At 43.2% G+C, this 17,596-nt stretch overlaps 1 protein-coding gene across 3 annotated transcripts in view; it reads right to left on the minus strand.

Moving 5' to 3' along the window:
• DNAJA3 (DnaJ heat shock protein family (Hsp40) member A3) overlaps positions 1-17,596 on the minus strand; it is a 30,945-nt gene that overhangs the window by 11,002 nt on the left and 2,347 nt on the right. For all 3 annotated transcript variants that reach the window (XM_022594756.3, XM_022594754.3, XM_022594755.3), the window contains exons 2-6: positions 13,746-13,879; positions 8,036-8,119; positions 7,043-7,243; positions 5,902-6,054; positions 609-756 (exon numbers count right to left, since the gene is read on the minus strand). In XM_022594756.3, coding sequence (XP_022450464.1) covers positions 609-756; positions 5,902-6,054; positions 7,043-7,243; positions 8,036-8,119; positions 13,746-13,879 — 720 coding nt within the window. The remainder of the gene's footprint in view (positions 1-608; positions 757-5,901; positions 6,055-7,042; positions 7,244-8,035; positions 8,120-13,745; positions 13,880-17,596) is intronic.

Below are 17,596 nucleotides of genomic sequence, written 5' to 3' on the forward strand. Positions count from 1 at the left end.
ACACTTGAGCTGGGAGCTCCGGGAGAACAGAGTTAACCTACTGAAAAGAAGGTGGACAGTGAGCTTCAGTCACGGGGAATGGCATATGCAAAGGCTCTGTTCTGGGAGGCAGGGGCTACGTGAAAGTCAGGAAGCTGCAGGGTAGGTAATGAGGGGGAGACTAAAAAGAGCAGAGGCTGAGACCAGCAGGGGCTGGAAGGGGAGGCCATTTCTCGGTCCCTGAGAGTCACAGTGTCTTCAACAGGATGAGAGACATGATCAGACCGCACAGTGGAAACACTACCCTAGAACAGGAGCCAGTTAGGGAGAGCAGGCACAAGCTGGCCCTGGGGGCAGGAGGAGGGGGTGGTGTTGCCTGCTGGGCTGTCAGTGGGGACGACATTGGCCTTGGGACAGAAGATGGAGGAGATGGGGGAGTCCTTCACACAGAAGCAGAGCGGTCACGTCGGGTTCCATCTCCCCACATGACATGGGTGCAGATTTTAAGGATAACTGGTGCAGTGGAAAACGCAAGGAGACCCTGGTTCCTCCTCGAGTTTGGGCTCCAGAAACAAGGACACGATGGCCCTGGCTCCCAGCCCCTGTGCGTGGAGGAGCCCCAGACCCACCGGCAGGCACAGGGATCACCACCTTCTTCTTCTGCTTGGCTTCTCCTGCTCCTCTGCACACCACACAAGGAGACGTGATGATGGAGCCCCGGCCACCACACCTCCGACATGTGGAGCGCATCACAAAAGGGCCTGTATTTATGGTTTCCTGATAAAAAGAAGAAAAATGGGAGCCTTAGACACCGGTAAACCCTGACAGCGAGGTCCTGGGACCACAATGTGCACGAGAAACATTTCACCAAAGATTCACGTGTTGCGTGCACATGCGCTAAAACATACTGCCTAAAGACACAGGTGCAGGAGCTCAAACTGTTAATCTGACTTAGAGCGCACCGACTTCTGAATCCCAAACCACAAACCTGATTATATGAGGCTGAAAAATGAGATGCTGCCTCTCTACAGAAGTTCCCGAAACTCCTGGGAGCTGAGCAAATATGCTTTAAAAAGAGTACCCCCCCCATTACAAAAGGGACAGCTGGGAAAGCAGAGAAAGAAAGAGGAAAGTGACGACTGGATGCAACCCCACCCAGAGCTGCCATTGCCCACTCCAAGGGAGAAGCAGCACTGGCCTCTCTGTCTCCCAGGGCTCCCCACTGTCCCCAGCCCCCATCACAGGTACCCTGGGAGCAAGGAGGCAAGCAGCTCCTCTCGCAGGTACTGGTGCTGCTCATGCTCCCACCCAGGGGGTCTCTTCTTCCCCACCCCCCCCAGCCCCTCCCACCCCAATCCTCCAGGAGCCTCCCCGGCTCCCAGCCCCTCGCACAGCTGGTGGGGCCTTACAATTTGTGGCCACTCCCATCAGCTCCTCAGTGGGCACTGGAAATCGGTTACCTTTTTATTTAACCTAACATCCTTGGGGGTTTTTTTCTTGGTAAATTATCAAATACCTGTTGTTATAGCAAATCAAAGGATACAAACATATATTAAAAAAATTATTAATCTCCCCCCTCATCGTGATTCCCAAGGTGACCAGCTCTTGGTAGCTCAGTTTGAGGTGTTCTTTCCCACAACTCGCTCACTCACTCTCTTTCTCTCCATAAAAAACTTTTTAAGTAAAAATTTTATAATGACAATATATTATACTATTGCTCTGCAACTTGCTTTCCCTTTCATCTTCATGATACATCATGAACATTCCTCCAGACCAATATATATAGATTTCAATTTCCATTTTAATATTTAATTTTTGTTTTGGTGAAGAAAAAAATCTCTTCACATAGATCCTTATGTTCTGATGTCTTAATTCTTTTTTCTAAGACAGATTCCCAAAGGTGGACTTGCTAGGACAAATATTTATTAAATTTAAAATTTTGTGCGCTAGGTACTTCCCTGGTGGTCCAGTGGCTAAGACTCCCAATGCAGGGGGCCCAGGTTCGATCCTTGGTCAGCGAAATAGATCCCGCACGCCGCAACTAAGAGTATGCATACCGCAACTAAAAATCCCGCATGCCGCAACTAAGACCCGACGCAGCCAAATAAATAAATAAATAAAAAGATTTTTTAAAAAATACAATTTTATGTGCTATATTTATTTGAAAAGGTCCTATGTGCGTATGGTACAAAATTCTAAAGTAGGGACTTCCCTGGTGGTGCAGGGGTTAAGAATCCCCCTGCCAATGCAGGTTCAAGCCCTGGTCCGGGAAGATCCCACATGCCGCAGAGCAACTAAGCCCGTGCGCCACAACTACTGAAGCCCATGCGCCTAGAGCCCATGCTCTGCAACAAGAGAAGCCACTGCAATGAGAAGCCCATGCACCACAAACAGAAATAGCCCCCGCTCACCGCAACTAGAGAAAGCCCACGTGCAGCAACGAAGACCCAACATAGCCAAAAATAAATAAATAAATAAATTTATTTTTAAAAAAATTCTAAAGTAAAAAATGAAGGTACGGTGAAAAGTTAAATGTCCCCCTCACCCCTGGCCCCTAACCATTCCAAGTACCTTCCATAGATGCACAGCTGTAGTGATACACTTGTGTATCCTACTTTTACAGACACACATTTCAAGCCATCCATCTGTGCATTACAAGTTTTCAATAAGCCCAGGTAGCATACCGTGCACACAGTTCTGTGGCTTTTGCTATTTTGTTTTTAACAATTTAATAATCTCAGAGAGCACTCCTCATCAGTGTATTTTTCAGACAACTCACTCCTGGTGGTCACTGAGGCTGTCCAGTCCTTTCTTATTACACACAGGCTCCAAGGGACACCCTGTACATGTGCTATTTTCCAGGTGTGATCTATAGGCTACATCCCCACAGAGAGAGGCATATGTGCAGGTGAACAGCCACTGCAGCTGTGGCCAGGGTGGTTTCCACATCCACCATCAGTGCACACGAGTGCCACGTCCCACAAGCCTGTCAGCAGGGCCTGAACCCATCTCTGAAATGTGTGGCGAACTTCAGGTATCTCCTTGGCTCCACCTGCACTTCCCTGATCGCCAGCAAGAAACATTTGCTGGTCACTTGCATTTCCTCTTCTCACCTTGACCTGTTTTTCTAATGAGCTGTTAGTCTTTTTCTCATTATTCTGAAAGAGGCCTTTACATATTAGGAATACTAATCCTTTAGCTATGTCTTGCAAATTTTTTCCCCCAATCTCAAACATTACATTTTGAGAGAAATACACTTCAGCTTGTCTTATCTCAATGTTCACCTAAGAAATGTGAAAAAAGAAAGTCATAGCAATTCATGGCCTTGGAGAAAGGACCTTAGAAGTGAGAGGGAATAGGATCAATAAAAAGTATCTGTAGGGAATTCCCTGGCAGTCCAGTGGTTAGGACATGGAGCTTTCACTGCCGAGGGCCCGGGTTCAATCCCTGGTTGGGGAACTAAGATCCCATAAGCTGCCTGGCGTAGCCAAAAATGAAATAAAATAATAAATAAAATAAAAAGTATCTGTAACAAGTGGCAGCAACTCAACTCACAAAACTGTAACCACAGGACTCCTCATCCTCTCCAAGAGCGCCCTCTAGAGGAATGTAAGCACAACTTCACTTTCTCAGACTAAGCTGTAGGAGTATTTACAGGTAACTCTGGGCACACCCATCAGTGGACTATTATTTAGCCATCAAAAAGCATGTTTAAAAATATTCAAAGATATGGAAAAATGCTTTCATTATAATAAATGAAAAAAGGGAAAAATTGCATGTATGATTCTGAACGTTGAAAATTATATACAAATAGGCAAAAATATATTCAAAGACAAATACAACTAAAATCATTGGCAAAGGACTAATTCAATTAATTTATAAAGGGCTTCTACAAATGAATAAGAAAAAGACCAATTACTCAATACAAAGAAGGACAAAAGATGGAATACATGCAAAAAAACAATGGCTCTCAAATCTTAGAAAAGATATTCTACTTCACACGTAATAGATACCTGTATATTCAAAAACTGAATATGAGGAATGACACTATTCAAAGGTATCCGTTGTCTATAACATGAAAAAAATAAGAACCACCTAGGCATCCAGCAACAGGGGCCTGCCTAAACAAGCGGTGATGTGTCCATATAAAGGAATACCGTGGCCATAAGAAGACTGAGGCAGGGACTTCCCTGGTGGCGCAGTGGAATGATGGGGACACATCAAAAGAATACAGGAGCCGCCAGAAGACACTTCCACAGGCCAAGTCAGGGACAGTTTGAGCATCCAAGTAAGTAATACTAACGACAGCTCAGTGAATAAAATAAGAATCCATGAGTTCATACTGATATGAATGAAAGAATGAATAAATAAATGGAGAAGAGAAAGCTCTTCCTTTCAGTAGAATGACAATAAACAAAGAAGGGATGTTGCAATCAGAAAAGCACCATTTAGGGAGATTGGGATTGACATATATACACTAATATGTATAAAAAAGATAATAAGAATGTGCTGTATAAAAAAATAAATAAAATAAAATTCAAAAATTCCAAAAAAAACCTTAAAAAACAAAAAAGAAAATCACCATTTAGCAACAGTCACAATAATCCCTGATTTAGGCAAGACTGATCCATGGACGCTGTAACTATTGGGTATAAGTTTGATGAGGGACAGGATATTTATATAGTGTCAAGGTACCTCACAACTTCCTTGTTAATTTCAATGGGAAAAATAATAAACTTTATAATGAAGAAACCCGGTGGACACTACCTTAACTGATTGTGAACAAATGTAACATCACCACTAATGAGACAAACTGACACCTCATGACTCCTGACATGATCCATGAAAAGGGCACTACATGTCTGGTGTTTCTGCAAAAAATGCATAATCTGAATTTTATCAGGATAAAACATCAGATGACCTAAATGAGGGACATCCTACAAAGCAGGTCTGTAATCCTAAAAAATGTCAGTTGTCATAAAAGAAAGACTGAGAAGTCATTCCCGATTAAAGGAGACAAAAGATATGACAACCAGATACTATGCAAGATCACAGACTGGATACTGGGCTTGTGGAAAAAAAGAACATTATAAGGACAACTGAAAAAATCTGAATTGTACAGATAATGGTATCGTGTCAACATTAAACTTCCTGATTTTGACAACTTACTGTGGTTACGTAAAAGAATATTCTTGCTCTTAGCAACTATATACCATAGGGACTTCCCTGGTGGTCCACTGGTTAAGACTCCACACTCCCAATGCAGGGGGCCCAGGTTCGAACACTGGTTGGGGAACTAAGATCCCACAAACCACAACTAAGTTCGTGTGCTGCAACTACTGAGCCTGTGCACTCTAGAGCCCAAACGCCACAACTAGAGAAGCCCATGTGCCACAACAAAGAGCCCACGCAGCCAAAAAAAAAATATATATATATATACACACACACATACATACACACACACACACACACACACACACACACACACACATATGTACACACCACAAATGACAAAGCAAATGGGACAAAATGTTAACAATTGGTGAAGCTGGGTAGAAGGAGTAAGGGAGTGGTTCTTCATACTATTCTATAAGTTTGAGTTATACCTGAAACTTACCAAAAAGAAAAAAATGATCACACTTCAAGCAAAATTTAAGTCCCCCTCCCCTACCCCAGGTTCAAATTACCAAAATACCCCACAATGTATTTTCAGAGAAGACAGCAGAGTTTCATTGCTTCTTCTGTATTGTTGATTAGGACAGAGCACTGCTGGGAAAATGCAGAAGATTCTAGATAAAACAGTCCCACCTAGTTATGAGCTCTCAAAGCCCTAGGTCCATTGGAGCACAGAAAAGAGGAGTGGTGGAGGGGAGCAGGAAGGGGGCAAGAGGTGGGAGGCCAGGGCCTTGGCCTCACGCTCACCATGCCAGAGCCACCGCAGTAGTGGCAGTGCTGCAACTTGGTGCCGGGCTCGTTCCCTTTGCCATCACACCGCTCACAGGTATCAGTGATGTTCACGGTGAACTCCTTGTTGACACCCTTGGCAGCTTGATTGAATGTCAACTCCATGATGTACTAAAGAAATCAAGGGACCGCCTGTTATCTCTCTTAAAGTAAGGGAGAACACTGCCCAGCAGTTTACAGTTACTTTTTCTTTTAAAGACTTTATTTTTTAAAGCAGTTTTAGGTTTACAAAATTGAGAAGAAGGTATAGAGATTTCCCACATACCTTTGCCCCCACACATGCACAGCATTCCCTGTTATCAACATCACTCACCAGAACGGTATTTATTTTATCAAGGATAAACCTACATTGACACAACATAATCATCCAAAGCCCACAGTTTACATTAGGGTTCACTCTTGGTTTTGGATATTCTATGGGTCTGAACAAATGTATAACAACATGTATCCTCATTATAGTATCATGCAAAGTATTTTCACTGCCCTAAAAATCCTATGCTCCACCAATTCATCTGTTCCCCTAGTTACTTTACTTTTTAACTTACTTGTACTTTATCAAGCAAGAATAGATGGGACTCAACTGATTCTGCCCTAGTCCTCAGAATTTTTAAGAGATAATATTTAAGTGAAAATGTGCTTTTCAACAAACTGAAAATGCTCACAGAAAATATTTGTACATGGTCCTTACTAACAACTCAAACGATCCACAATCATAACTCACATCATAAAACAACTCCCCTCTCTCTTCAATTCTGATAATGTCTGAAACAAGACATAAATATGGAAGAGGCAGGACTTGGATTGAGCTCTCCTAGAATAATGAGGCAGGCTCTAGATAAAATATTCACACTCTAACTATGGACTCTGAGAGCCTTAGGTGTTGCCGGATTAAGCAACTGTAAGAATATAGTAAAACTGTATGTACACATTATTATATGATTTTTCAAATACTGGAACCATTTCCTACCAAGATGGCTGCCTCCAAATCATCCCATTTAAGCTGCCTTAGCTTTTTCTTTGAGAAAAAGAATTGGTAAAATCCGTTTGCATCACACTTGGCAGCTAATATTTGAATGATTCTTCAAAATGAGATGCTTACCTCCTGGGGCTGATGGAACACACTCTGGAAGTCTCCAAAAGAGGAGGATGAGAACTCCCCAAAGATCTTCCTGAAGAGCTCCTCAGGGTCAACAGTGGGGCCTCCTTTCCAGTAGCTCTGCCCAGAGCTGCCGGCCCCAGGATCGAAGCCAGCAGAGCCATAGGTGTCATACTGCTTCCTCTTCACTTCATCACTCAAGACCTACCGTGAAAGGCACAGCAGTCAGGTGCTCCTGAGTCTCCCAAGGTCCAGGGACACACACACCAAGCACAGACAGTGGTATTGAATCAACATAAAATTTCCTAATCTTGACAGCTGTACTGAAGTTATGGAAAAGAATGTTCTTGTTCTTAGCGAATACACACAGAAGTACTTAGGGATAGAGAGACACCACGTCTGCGACTTATTCTCGAATGGTCGGGGGGACGCACACTTGCGCACGCACACGCACACACACACACACACAAAGAGCAGACGTAGGATATCCTACATATCCTGAACCCCTTCAGCACGGCCGAAGTCCAGGAAGGAGGTCCGCTTTCACTTAATTCTGCAATGCTCAGTGGCTGTTTCACGTCCGCTTCGTCCCCCTAATTACATTCTACATTCCTCTAGGGCAGTGGTGGTCTACTTTTACAACACCCACCATCCCCACCAGACAGTGATGCCCTAAGTTGGGGGTGGGAGGGGTCATCAAATAGGCACAAAACCGTTTACTCTGACAAGGAGTTCCGAGACCCAGCTACAAGTCCGAGTGGAGGGAGCTCTGTTAACACAGATTATTGGATCCTGTTCTTTGATGAGATTCCAAGTTAGATCTAATGTGAAAATTTGGGATCTGGGAATTTTTTTTTTTCCTTCAACGAGGTTATCTCGTGGGGAACACAGCCTTCCCACTGGACCTTCTGACACAGCGGTTGCCCTGGGCAGCGAGCTCTGATGCACACACACAGCGGAATGACAGTGACTGCACACACCGGTGGGCTGCATTACCTCATAGGCCTCTGCCAGCTGGGAGAACTTCTCCTTGGCTTTGGGATCATCCTTATTCGTGTCTGGGTGATATTTCTTGGCGAGCTAAGGGAGGAAATGGTAAATTACTATGGACACAAGATGATTCCTAAAACTGAACCCCAGATACCAGTTACACCTCACCTCCTTTGTAGCAGTTGTCTGAGACTTTACAACCAATAGCAATTCTTAAAACAAGGTTTAAGACTTTAAAATAAACCATCTCTAACTAGATGATCTAGTTAGATCTGGCACAGATCTATGTGGCACATGGGCTTCTCTAGAAATGATGATCATTTCAGTGTATGCAAATGTTGAGTCATTATGTTGTACACCTGAAACTAACATGTCAATTATACCTCAATAAAAACAAACTAAAAGCAAAGCACAGCCAGAATTAAGAACATATACATTGTGTTCAGCTTTCAAATTTGATCAAAAGTTTATTACAAAATGACAAACTGAATTTTGAGAAAGAGAAATAAATAAATAAATAAAACTATCTCTTCAAATCTGAGGTGTGTACACATTTTTCAACCACAACAAATCTCTAACAAAAAAAAAACTAATTCTTTAGAACTTGAGCACCTTTGTGAAAGATGCAAAAGAGTGTATCTGGTAGACTACCATCTATATAAAAAGAGAGAAAAATAACTGGATAGATAAATAGCTGTATCTGTTGTATAAATTAGTTAGAACATACACTAAGCTGAAAACACTGACTGCTCCAGGAGGGATGTGGACGAATGGGAAGGAGGAAGACTTCTCACTGTTCACTCCTTTGTACTTTTTGATTTCTGAACCAGGGGAATATATTACCTACTAAAAACACAGATTTAAATATTAAAAAACAAAACAAGATCTCCCTTGGCTGTCCAGAGCACACAGGCGAGCTGAGCAGCTCTAAATGAAGGTTTCTTCCTGGCCATGCTTAGCAGTGCTGTGTGACACCTTTGTAGGTGTTCACTATGTTTGCTGCAGCTACCGATGCCTTCCAAGTCTGGGTCACCCTGATGGAGGGTGAGGAGGGCACAGAATCCTAAAGCTGAAAGCGACTCAGGAGACGTCTGGCTCCACCACTGCTGGCAACTGGCTGCTCACTTTGCTGCTGGACATGCTGGTCCTCACACCAGCATGTGGAAGGACGTCAGAGGCTGAGTGCTCAGCCAGAAGGGCGCCCTCAAGGTAGGGCAGTAGATCACGGTGGGCCACAAGGCTAGTTCCAGGCCAGGGCAAGATATGCTGATATACTCATGAGATCAGCACAAGGAAATGAGAGGCCTTTTGCAGTCAGAAAGACCTGTGTTTTAGTCTTATGTATGCCACTTATTGACTGTGTGGCCTCAGCTGCATGTCATAACCTCGCCAAGTCTTTTGCCATGAGGATTAAATGATGTAACACATGAAAAGCTTTTATCAATGTCTGACCCCAGTTATTGCTCCATAAAGCCTACTTTCTAAATTTCCGGTTTTAAATTACACAGCTAGGGCTTCCCTGGTGGCGCAGTGGTTGACAGTCTGCCTGCTGATGCAGGGGACACGGGTTCGTGCCCCGGTCCGGGAAGACCCCACATGCTGCAGAGCGGCTGGGCCCGTGAGCCATGGCCGCTGAGCCTGCACGTCCGGAGCCTGTGCTCTGCAGCGGGAGAGGCCACAACAGTGAGAGGCCCGCGTACCGCAAAAAAAAAAAAAAGAATGTAAATTACACAGCTTTACCTGATCTATTTACTTCCACACCTAAAAACCTGGATGGTTCCCTACTCTCTCTTAAATTAAATCTCTAGTACTTGCTAAGGGCCTCACATGCCCCCTTAAGTTGGCACCAGGCTCCATCTCTCCAATCTTCTCCCACCCTTGTATCAGGTACCTTACCTTCCAGCTCAAGAGACACACTATTCACTATCCCAAGACAGGATCTCTGCTTCCTATCCCCAAGTCTTTCCTCATTCCCTAACAACCCAGTAAATAAAAAGATATCTCAATTTAAAAATGGGCAAAGGATCTAATACACATGCAGCAAATGGCCAAAAATCACATGAAAAGGTGCTTAACATCATTAGCCACCACGGAAAAGCAAATCAAAACCACAGTGAGATACCACTTCACACTCACTAGGGTGGCTTGAATCAAAAAGACAGATAACAAGTGTTTGCGAGGATGTGGAGAAATTTGAACCTTCACACACCACTGGTGAAAATCTAAAACAGTGCAGCCTGCTTGAAATAGTCTGGCACCAGAAATAAACCCACACACCTATGGTCAATTAATCTATGACAAAGGAGGCAAGAATATACAATAAGTTGTGTATACAATATACAATAAGTTGTGCTGGGAAAACTGGACAGCTACGTGTAAAAGAATGAAATTAGAACATTCTTTAACACCATACACAAAAATAAACTCAAAATGGATTGAAGTCCTAAATGTAAGACTGGACACTGTAAAACTCCTAGAGGAAAACATAGGCAGAACACTTTTTGACATAAATCGCAGCAGTATCATTTTGGAACCGTCTCCTAGAGTAATGGAAATAAAAACAAAAATGGGGCTTCCCTGGTGGCGCGGTGGTTGAGAGGGAGAGGCCACAACAGTGAGAGGCCCGCGTACCGCAAAAAAAAAGAAAAAAAAATCTACAAATGGGAAATAATTAAACTTAAAAGCTTTTGAACAGCAAAGGAAACTAAACAAAATGAAAAGACAACGTACAGAATGGGAGAAAATATTTGCAAACGATGCAACTGACAAGGGATTAATTTCCAAAACATACAAACAGCTCATACAACTCAATATCAAAAAAACAAACAACCCAATCAAAAAATGGGCAGAAGATCCAAATAAACATTTCTCCAAAGAAGTCATACAGATGGCCAACAGGCACATGAAAAAATGCTCAACGTTGCTAATTATTAGAGAAATGAAAATCAAAACTACAATAAGGTATCACCTCACACTGGTCAGAATAGCCATCATCAAAAAGTCTACAAAAAATAAATGCTAGAGAAGGTGTGGAGAAAAAGGAACCCTCCTACACAGCTGGTGGGAATGTAAATTGGTACAACCACTATGGACAACAGTATGGGGGTTTCTTAAAAAACTAAAAACAGAGTTACCATATGATCCAGGGATCCCACTCCTGGGCATATATCCAGAGAAAACTATAATTCAAAAGGATACATAAACCCCAACGTCTACTGCAGCACTATTTACAATAGCCAGGACATGGAAGCAACCTAAATGTCCACTGACAGATGAATGGATAAAGAAGATATGGCTTATATATATATAATGGAATATTAGTCATAAAAAGAGAATGAAATAATGCCATTTGCAGCAACATGGATAGACTTAGAGATTATCATACTAGGTGAAGTAAGTCAGACAGAGAAAGACAAATATCACATGATATCACCTATACGTGGAATCTAAAAAAAAAGATACAAATGAACTTATTTACAAAACAGAAGTAGACTCACAGACATAGAAAACAAACTTATGGTTACCAAAGGGGAAAGGGGAGAGGGAGGGATAAATTAGGAGTTTGAGATTAACATATACACACTACTATATATAAAATAGATAACTAATAAGGACCTACTGTATAGCACAGGGAACTATACTCAATATTTTGTAATAACCTGTAAGGGAAAAGAATCTGAAAAAGAATATATATATATATATTTATGTATAACTGAATCACTTTGCTGTACACCTGAAACTAACAACAGTGTAAATCAACTATATTTCAATAAAAGAAAAAAAAGAAATAGCCTGGCTGTTCCTCAAAATGTTAAACATGGCAATCGGAATTGCTATGAATTGACCCAGCAAGTCTGCTCCTAGGTATATGTATATGCCCCAGAGAAATGAAAGTATAAGTCTACACAAAACTTACAGAGGAATGTTCATAGCAGCATTACTCATAATAACAAAAAGGTGGAAACAATCCAAATATCCATCAAATGATGAATAAATAAAACACAGTATATCCATGCAATGGAATATTATTTGACCACTAAAAGGAATGAAGTACTGCTGCATGTTACAACATGGATGAACCTGGAAAACATTATTCTAAAGTAAAAGAAACCATGGGACTTCCATGGCAGTCCAGTGGTTAAGACTCCGCGCTTCCACCGCAGGGGGTGCAGGTTAGATCCCTGATCAGGGAACTAAGATCCCACATGCCACATGGCGTGGCCAGAAAAATAAAGTAAAACAAACCAGTCACAAAAGTCCACATATCACATGATTTCATTTCTATGAAGTGTCCAGAATAGGTAAATCTATAGAGACAGAAAGTAGGTTAGCAATTTCAAGGGCAGAGGAGAATGGGGAATAAGGGCTTATGGTGTGGGGTTTCTTTTTGAGGTATGAAAATGTTTTAAAATTGATTGTAGTGATGGTTATACAACTCTGTGAATATACTAAAAACCAGTGAACTGCACCCTTAAAAAAAAAAAAAAAAGTAAGAGAAGAAAGTAGCTATCCAAGCTATAAGGTCTGGTCTTGATCAGTATTTGGCTTTAAAAAAAGTTTTTTTTCTTTTTGGCCGCGCCGCTCAGCTTGCGGGATCTCAGTTCCCCAACCAGGGACTGAACCCAGGCCACGGCAGTGAAAGTGCCGAATCCTAACCACCAGACCACCAGGGAACTCCCAGTAATTTTTAAAATTTAAATTGTATTTAATTTATTAATTTTATTAAATTTTAATCTTCTTGAAGAGATGGGAACATATGTATATGTATAACTGATTCACTTTGTTATAAAGCAGAAACTAACATACCACTGTAAAGCAATTATACTCCATTAAAGATGTTAAAAATTTTTTTTAATCTTCTTTATTCTGATATGGCTTTCCTATGTTTATGGTGTTAAAGTGCTCTTTCTTTCATCAAATGACATTAATAGATTGTACTTGATTATTTTTAACACCTATATTAGGCAAAATACAAAAGCTAGCATTCCTACATCAGTGCCCTTGGTCTTTAATTTTTTTTTTATTTTGATTGTGTTCATCAGAGCAAAAGCCTGGAAACCACAGGTCTAGATAACTCACATGTCACTTTACTAATCAGCCCAATACATTCCGGGATATGGATGATGGGTTAAAAAAATGAAATAATTCTAAACCCATAAACTTTTATCTAAATGCAAAGAATGAGTACCTAAAACTTAGAGCAGCACACCTACTGACTCAGAAGATACAGAAGAGATTTAAGTACAAAAACAGCCCTGGAAAAAGTTTTTTTTTTTTTTTTTTTTTGCGGTACGCAGGCCCCTCACTGCCGTGGCCTCTCCCATTGCGGAGCACAGGCTCCGGACGCGCAGGCTCAGCGGCCATGGCTCACGGGCCCAGCCACTCCACGGCATGCGGGATCCCCCCGGACCGGGACACGAACCCGCGTCCCCCGCATCGGCAGGCGGACCCCCAACCACTGTGCCACCAGGGAAGCCCAAGATTTTTTTTTTTTTTTAATCTCTGGTTCTGACTCTCCTTTTTTCTACAGCATTAACCAGTGTGGCCTCATGCACTTGAGGAACATGGTCCAGCAGAGCCCATCTTTACCATCTCATTCCACACTCTCGGCTGCACACAACCGACAGGTACGGGCACACACACTGCACCCGTCAGGGTCACACTACATCCACAGCATCCCTTCTGCAGTCTCGTCTGTAAAATCTTCCATACAGACCTGGTAATAAGCTTTCTTGATCTCCTTCTGGCTGGCACTTCGGGGCACTCCTAATATCTGGTAATAATCCTCTTTGGCCAAAGGGGCACTCGTGTGGAAGGAGGCAGTACAAAGAAAAGGGTAACTTTTTACTCCTAAAAAAGAAAAAAGGAAAGAAAATCACTCTGGGAATGTACTCAACAAAAGGAAATTGTGAGCAAACAACCAGCCAGGCTATACCTGTGAAGGAGCAAAGAGGTCACAGCTTTAGGGCCTCTTCTCCTCCAAGCCCCCTGGGGACCAAACTCACTGCACTTCAAAAACAGCTAAAGCCACTGTAAACGGAGTCTACAAAAAACAGAGTGCTGGGTGGGGCTGATTCTGCTGGATTACACTAGGGCTGTAGCCTCATTATACCTCTAAAGGAACCACCCCCAGATGGGGGCTGCACCTGGGGATGACTGAAAAGGAACAAAGCTCTCCTGTTACACAGCTGGCCGAGCACCCACCATATGCCAAGTGTTCACATAGGCCTTGTCTCACTTAAAGCTTAACAACTCCCAGGTTCTTTCCCTCCACCATGCAACCTTGGATATCTGCTTATGGGGTGGTTTTCAGAGTGTGGTCCCTGGACCAGCAGCATCATCAGCTTGCTGGAAATGTAAATTCTCAGGCCCCACCCAAACCTGAATCCAAAACTCTGGAGGTGGGGTCCAGCAAGCTGTGTCTAACAAGCCCTCCAGCTGATGATTCTGTGGCACACTCAATTTGAGAACCACTGTGCTAAATAAATGGTTCTTGGTCTTTAGAGTCACAGATCTCTTTGAAAGCATCGACCCCTCCCCTAAAAACAATACATATATATAGACACACAAGGTTAAACGGCCCTGTGCCAGAACCTCTGTTTACCCCAGAGCAGACAACCCAAAAGGGATCAAAGCACATGGTAGCCCCGCCTCCATGCCCTGCCCTCCTTTCAGGCCTCCTGCATCAGAAGCTGGGAGGAAAGGCTGACAGACACATCTACTCAACTGTCCTCTGTATGGAGCAGCGAGCCAACTGGACTGTCACCAAGTGAAGGGGGGAGAGCTGCTCTACAACCTGCCTCCTAACCCCCAACCTATCCTGTGACAACTGAAGATGGGGAGGGCAGGGCTGGGAGCAGAAGGGGCCAAGTTATTGCAAAAGAGAGGGCAGGGCCACAAAAGAGAATGAGGATCATGAGGCAGCTCCAGGTTTTTAAGTCAAAGGTTCCCCTGTCAAGGAGAAGCTTCTAGATTCACCACTCATTCATTCAGCAAACATACCTGCCAGGCACTGGGCTCCTCGCAGGGGACACAGCACGATCTTAATACTGTACTAGGCAATGAGGATACAAGTCTAAGCCAGTGCCCTCGAGGAGCTTACCGCCCAGCAGGGGTGTGTGGGAGGCAGTGTGTGAAGTGATATTAGCACACAGGGACACAGAGTGAGAATACACAAAAGGGTCACCTAGCCAGAGTCTCTCAGCCTCCACACTGTTGACAACGGGATCAGGTTCCTCGTGGGAGGGGGAGGTGGGGGGGCTGTTATGGGCTGAATTGGGTCCTCCCTCCCAAATTCACATGTTGAAGTCCTAACCCCCAGCACTGCAGAACATGACTGTATTTGGAGATGGGGGTCTTTAAAGACAACCCTACCAAAACATTGATCTTGGAATTTTATAGCTTCCCAAACTGTGAAAAAATAATTTTCTATTTTTTTAAGCCACTTAGTCTGTGGTACTTAGTTATGGCAGCCCTATGTTATCTATTTATAGCCTAACATACCTATGTATTTATTGTAGGATGTGTTAGCAGCATCCCTGGCCAACTAGTTATCAGTAGCACCCCCCAACCCCAAACTGGTAACTAAAACTGCAGATGTTGCCAGATGTCTCCTGGAGGGTAAAATCATCCCCAGGTGAGAACCAGTAAACCCAATCTCAGAAATTCAGAGGTCTTCTAAGGCACCTGCTGTTAAGCTGCAGAAATTAGCCTAGCTAAGGAGGGCTGGAATCCATCCAGATTTATGCCTGTAGTCCTGGCACTGTTTGCAATAGCATCCCCTTTTGCTTTCAAAAGTGCTCCATTCAGCAACTACATCATATGATCACCTTTGGTTTGGAGAGAGAAAGTCCTTGTGTAACTGCAGGTACTATGATATAACTAGAGATTCGAGTGTGTGTGTGTGTGTGTGTGTTTGGTGGTGGTGGTGGTGGTAGAGGGGTGGTTACAGATGTTGATGAGGATGATAATTAATAGGGCCTAGGAATAAACAGAAGGGCCTTTGAGTATGCTAAGGAGTCTGGATTTTATCCTGAGGGCAATAGGGAGTCACTGCAAGCATTAAACCGAGAACTGATCAGATTTGCATGAGAAAGAGCTCTCAAACAACAACAACAAGGATTGGGAGACAACTTAAAATTCATGTATGCACAAAAGACAACCCAGGGTGTGAAGCATATCCAGGAAGGGGGCAAGAAAAAGGAAAATCAGGAGAATAAGTAGGAATGGTCAGAACGAATGATAAAATCAGAAGCAGAAAGTAAATCCGTATTTTCAGTATCCTCCATACTTGTTTTCTGTTGCTGCACCCTAGATTTCCTGGAATATGAAAAGTAGACAGTGTAGGAGAGGCAGAGACCACTGCCATCTTTACCTGGTCAGATTTGAGAAAAGCAGCAGAGCTAGTTTCTCAGTGCTCCCATACTCAACCCCCGCTTCACTCCAGGACTGAGGGGTTACCTTGACTTATCCTGCCTGTTTCCCCCACCCCTTCCAATCCAGAAGGCAGAGGCTGGTAGTGGCAAAGGTTCTGGAAGCTGCAGCTTCTACATCATGAGAAGAGAACTCAGGCTTGGGTTAGAACGGGAGACAGTAATGTGCACAACTGCATATAAAGACAAGTACATTTAACTAGCACAAGTTTGATGACTTGACATTATCCCAAAGGCATCAATGATTAGCAATGATTAGCAAGAGTTCACTTAATAGACACATTTTCCCCCGAGATATGACCAATAAATGTCTTGCCCATTTTAGAACAACCCAGAACAGGATTAGCTTCCAAGTCATTCCAAGAATGGCCAACCTTCCACTCTGGGAGAAGATGTGAAATAACTACCTTCCATTCTGGGAGAAAAAGTCAGATTTAAAGTGTTGTTTTTAGGGACCTCCCTGGTGGCGCAGTGGTTAAGAATCCACCTGCCAATGCAGGGGACACGGGTTCAACCCCTGGTCCAGAAAGATCCCACATGCCGCAGAGCAACTAAGCCCGTGCACCACAACTACTGAGCCTGCACTCTATAGCCCACGAGCCACAACTACTGAGCCCGCATGACACAACTACTGAAGCCCATGAGCCTAGAGCCTGTGCTCCACAACAAGAGAAGCCACTGCAATGAGAAGCCTGCGCACCATAACGAAGAGTAATCACCGCTCGCTGCAACTAGAGAAAGCCTGCGCACAGCAACGAAGACCCGATGCAGCCAAATATAAATAAATAAATAAATTTTTTAAATAAAGTGTTGTTTTTACATCATCTAACTGTAATGCTGGATTTGAGATGAGATCACACACCAACATTTGGGAGATGAGATGATGACCTTAGATGTGGTAACAGTGCACCTTGAAGGATGCCACCTCTCACAGGTGTTCAACACCTGTTACAAAACATGCCCATTGTGGGCGCTGGGCTCACTTGGGGAAAAGGACAGCTGACTGCAGTTCCTTAGTAATCACCCCATGCCAGGCTCAGTACTTTGTGCTTGTCTGTCTCTCACACATACACATACACAATTATCAAAAAATGTTCCCAAACCTGGACAAATGTGATATGAACTAATTTAGCTT

Source organism: Delphinapterus leucas, chromosome 15 (genome assembly GCF_059928025.1).
Source record: "Delphinapterus leucas isolate spDelLeu-1000000601 "Yukka" chromosome 15, BTC_Dleu_Yukka2, whole genome shotgun sequence".
In the NCBI taxonomy this organism is placed as follows: domain Eukaryota; kingdom Metazoa; phylum Chordata; class Mammalia; order Artiodactyla; family Monodontidae; genus Delphinapterus; species Delphinapterus leucas.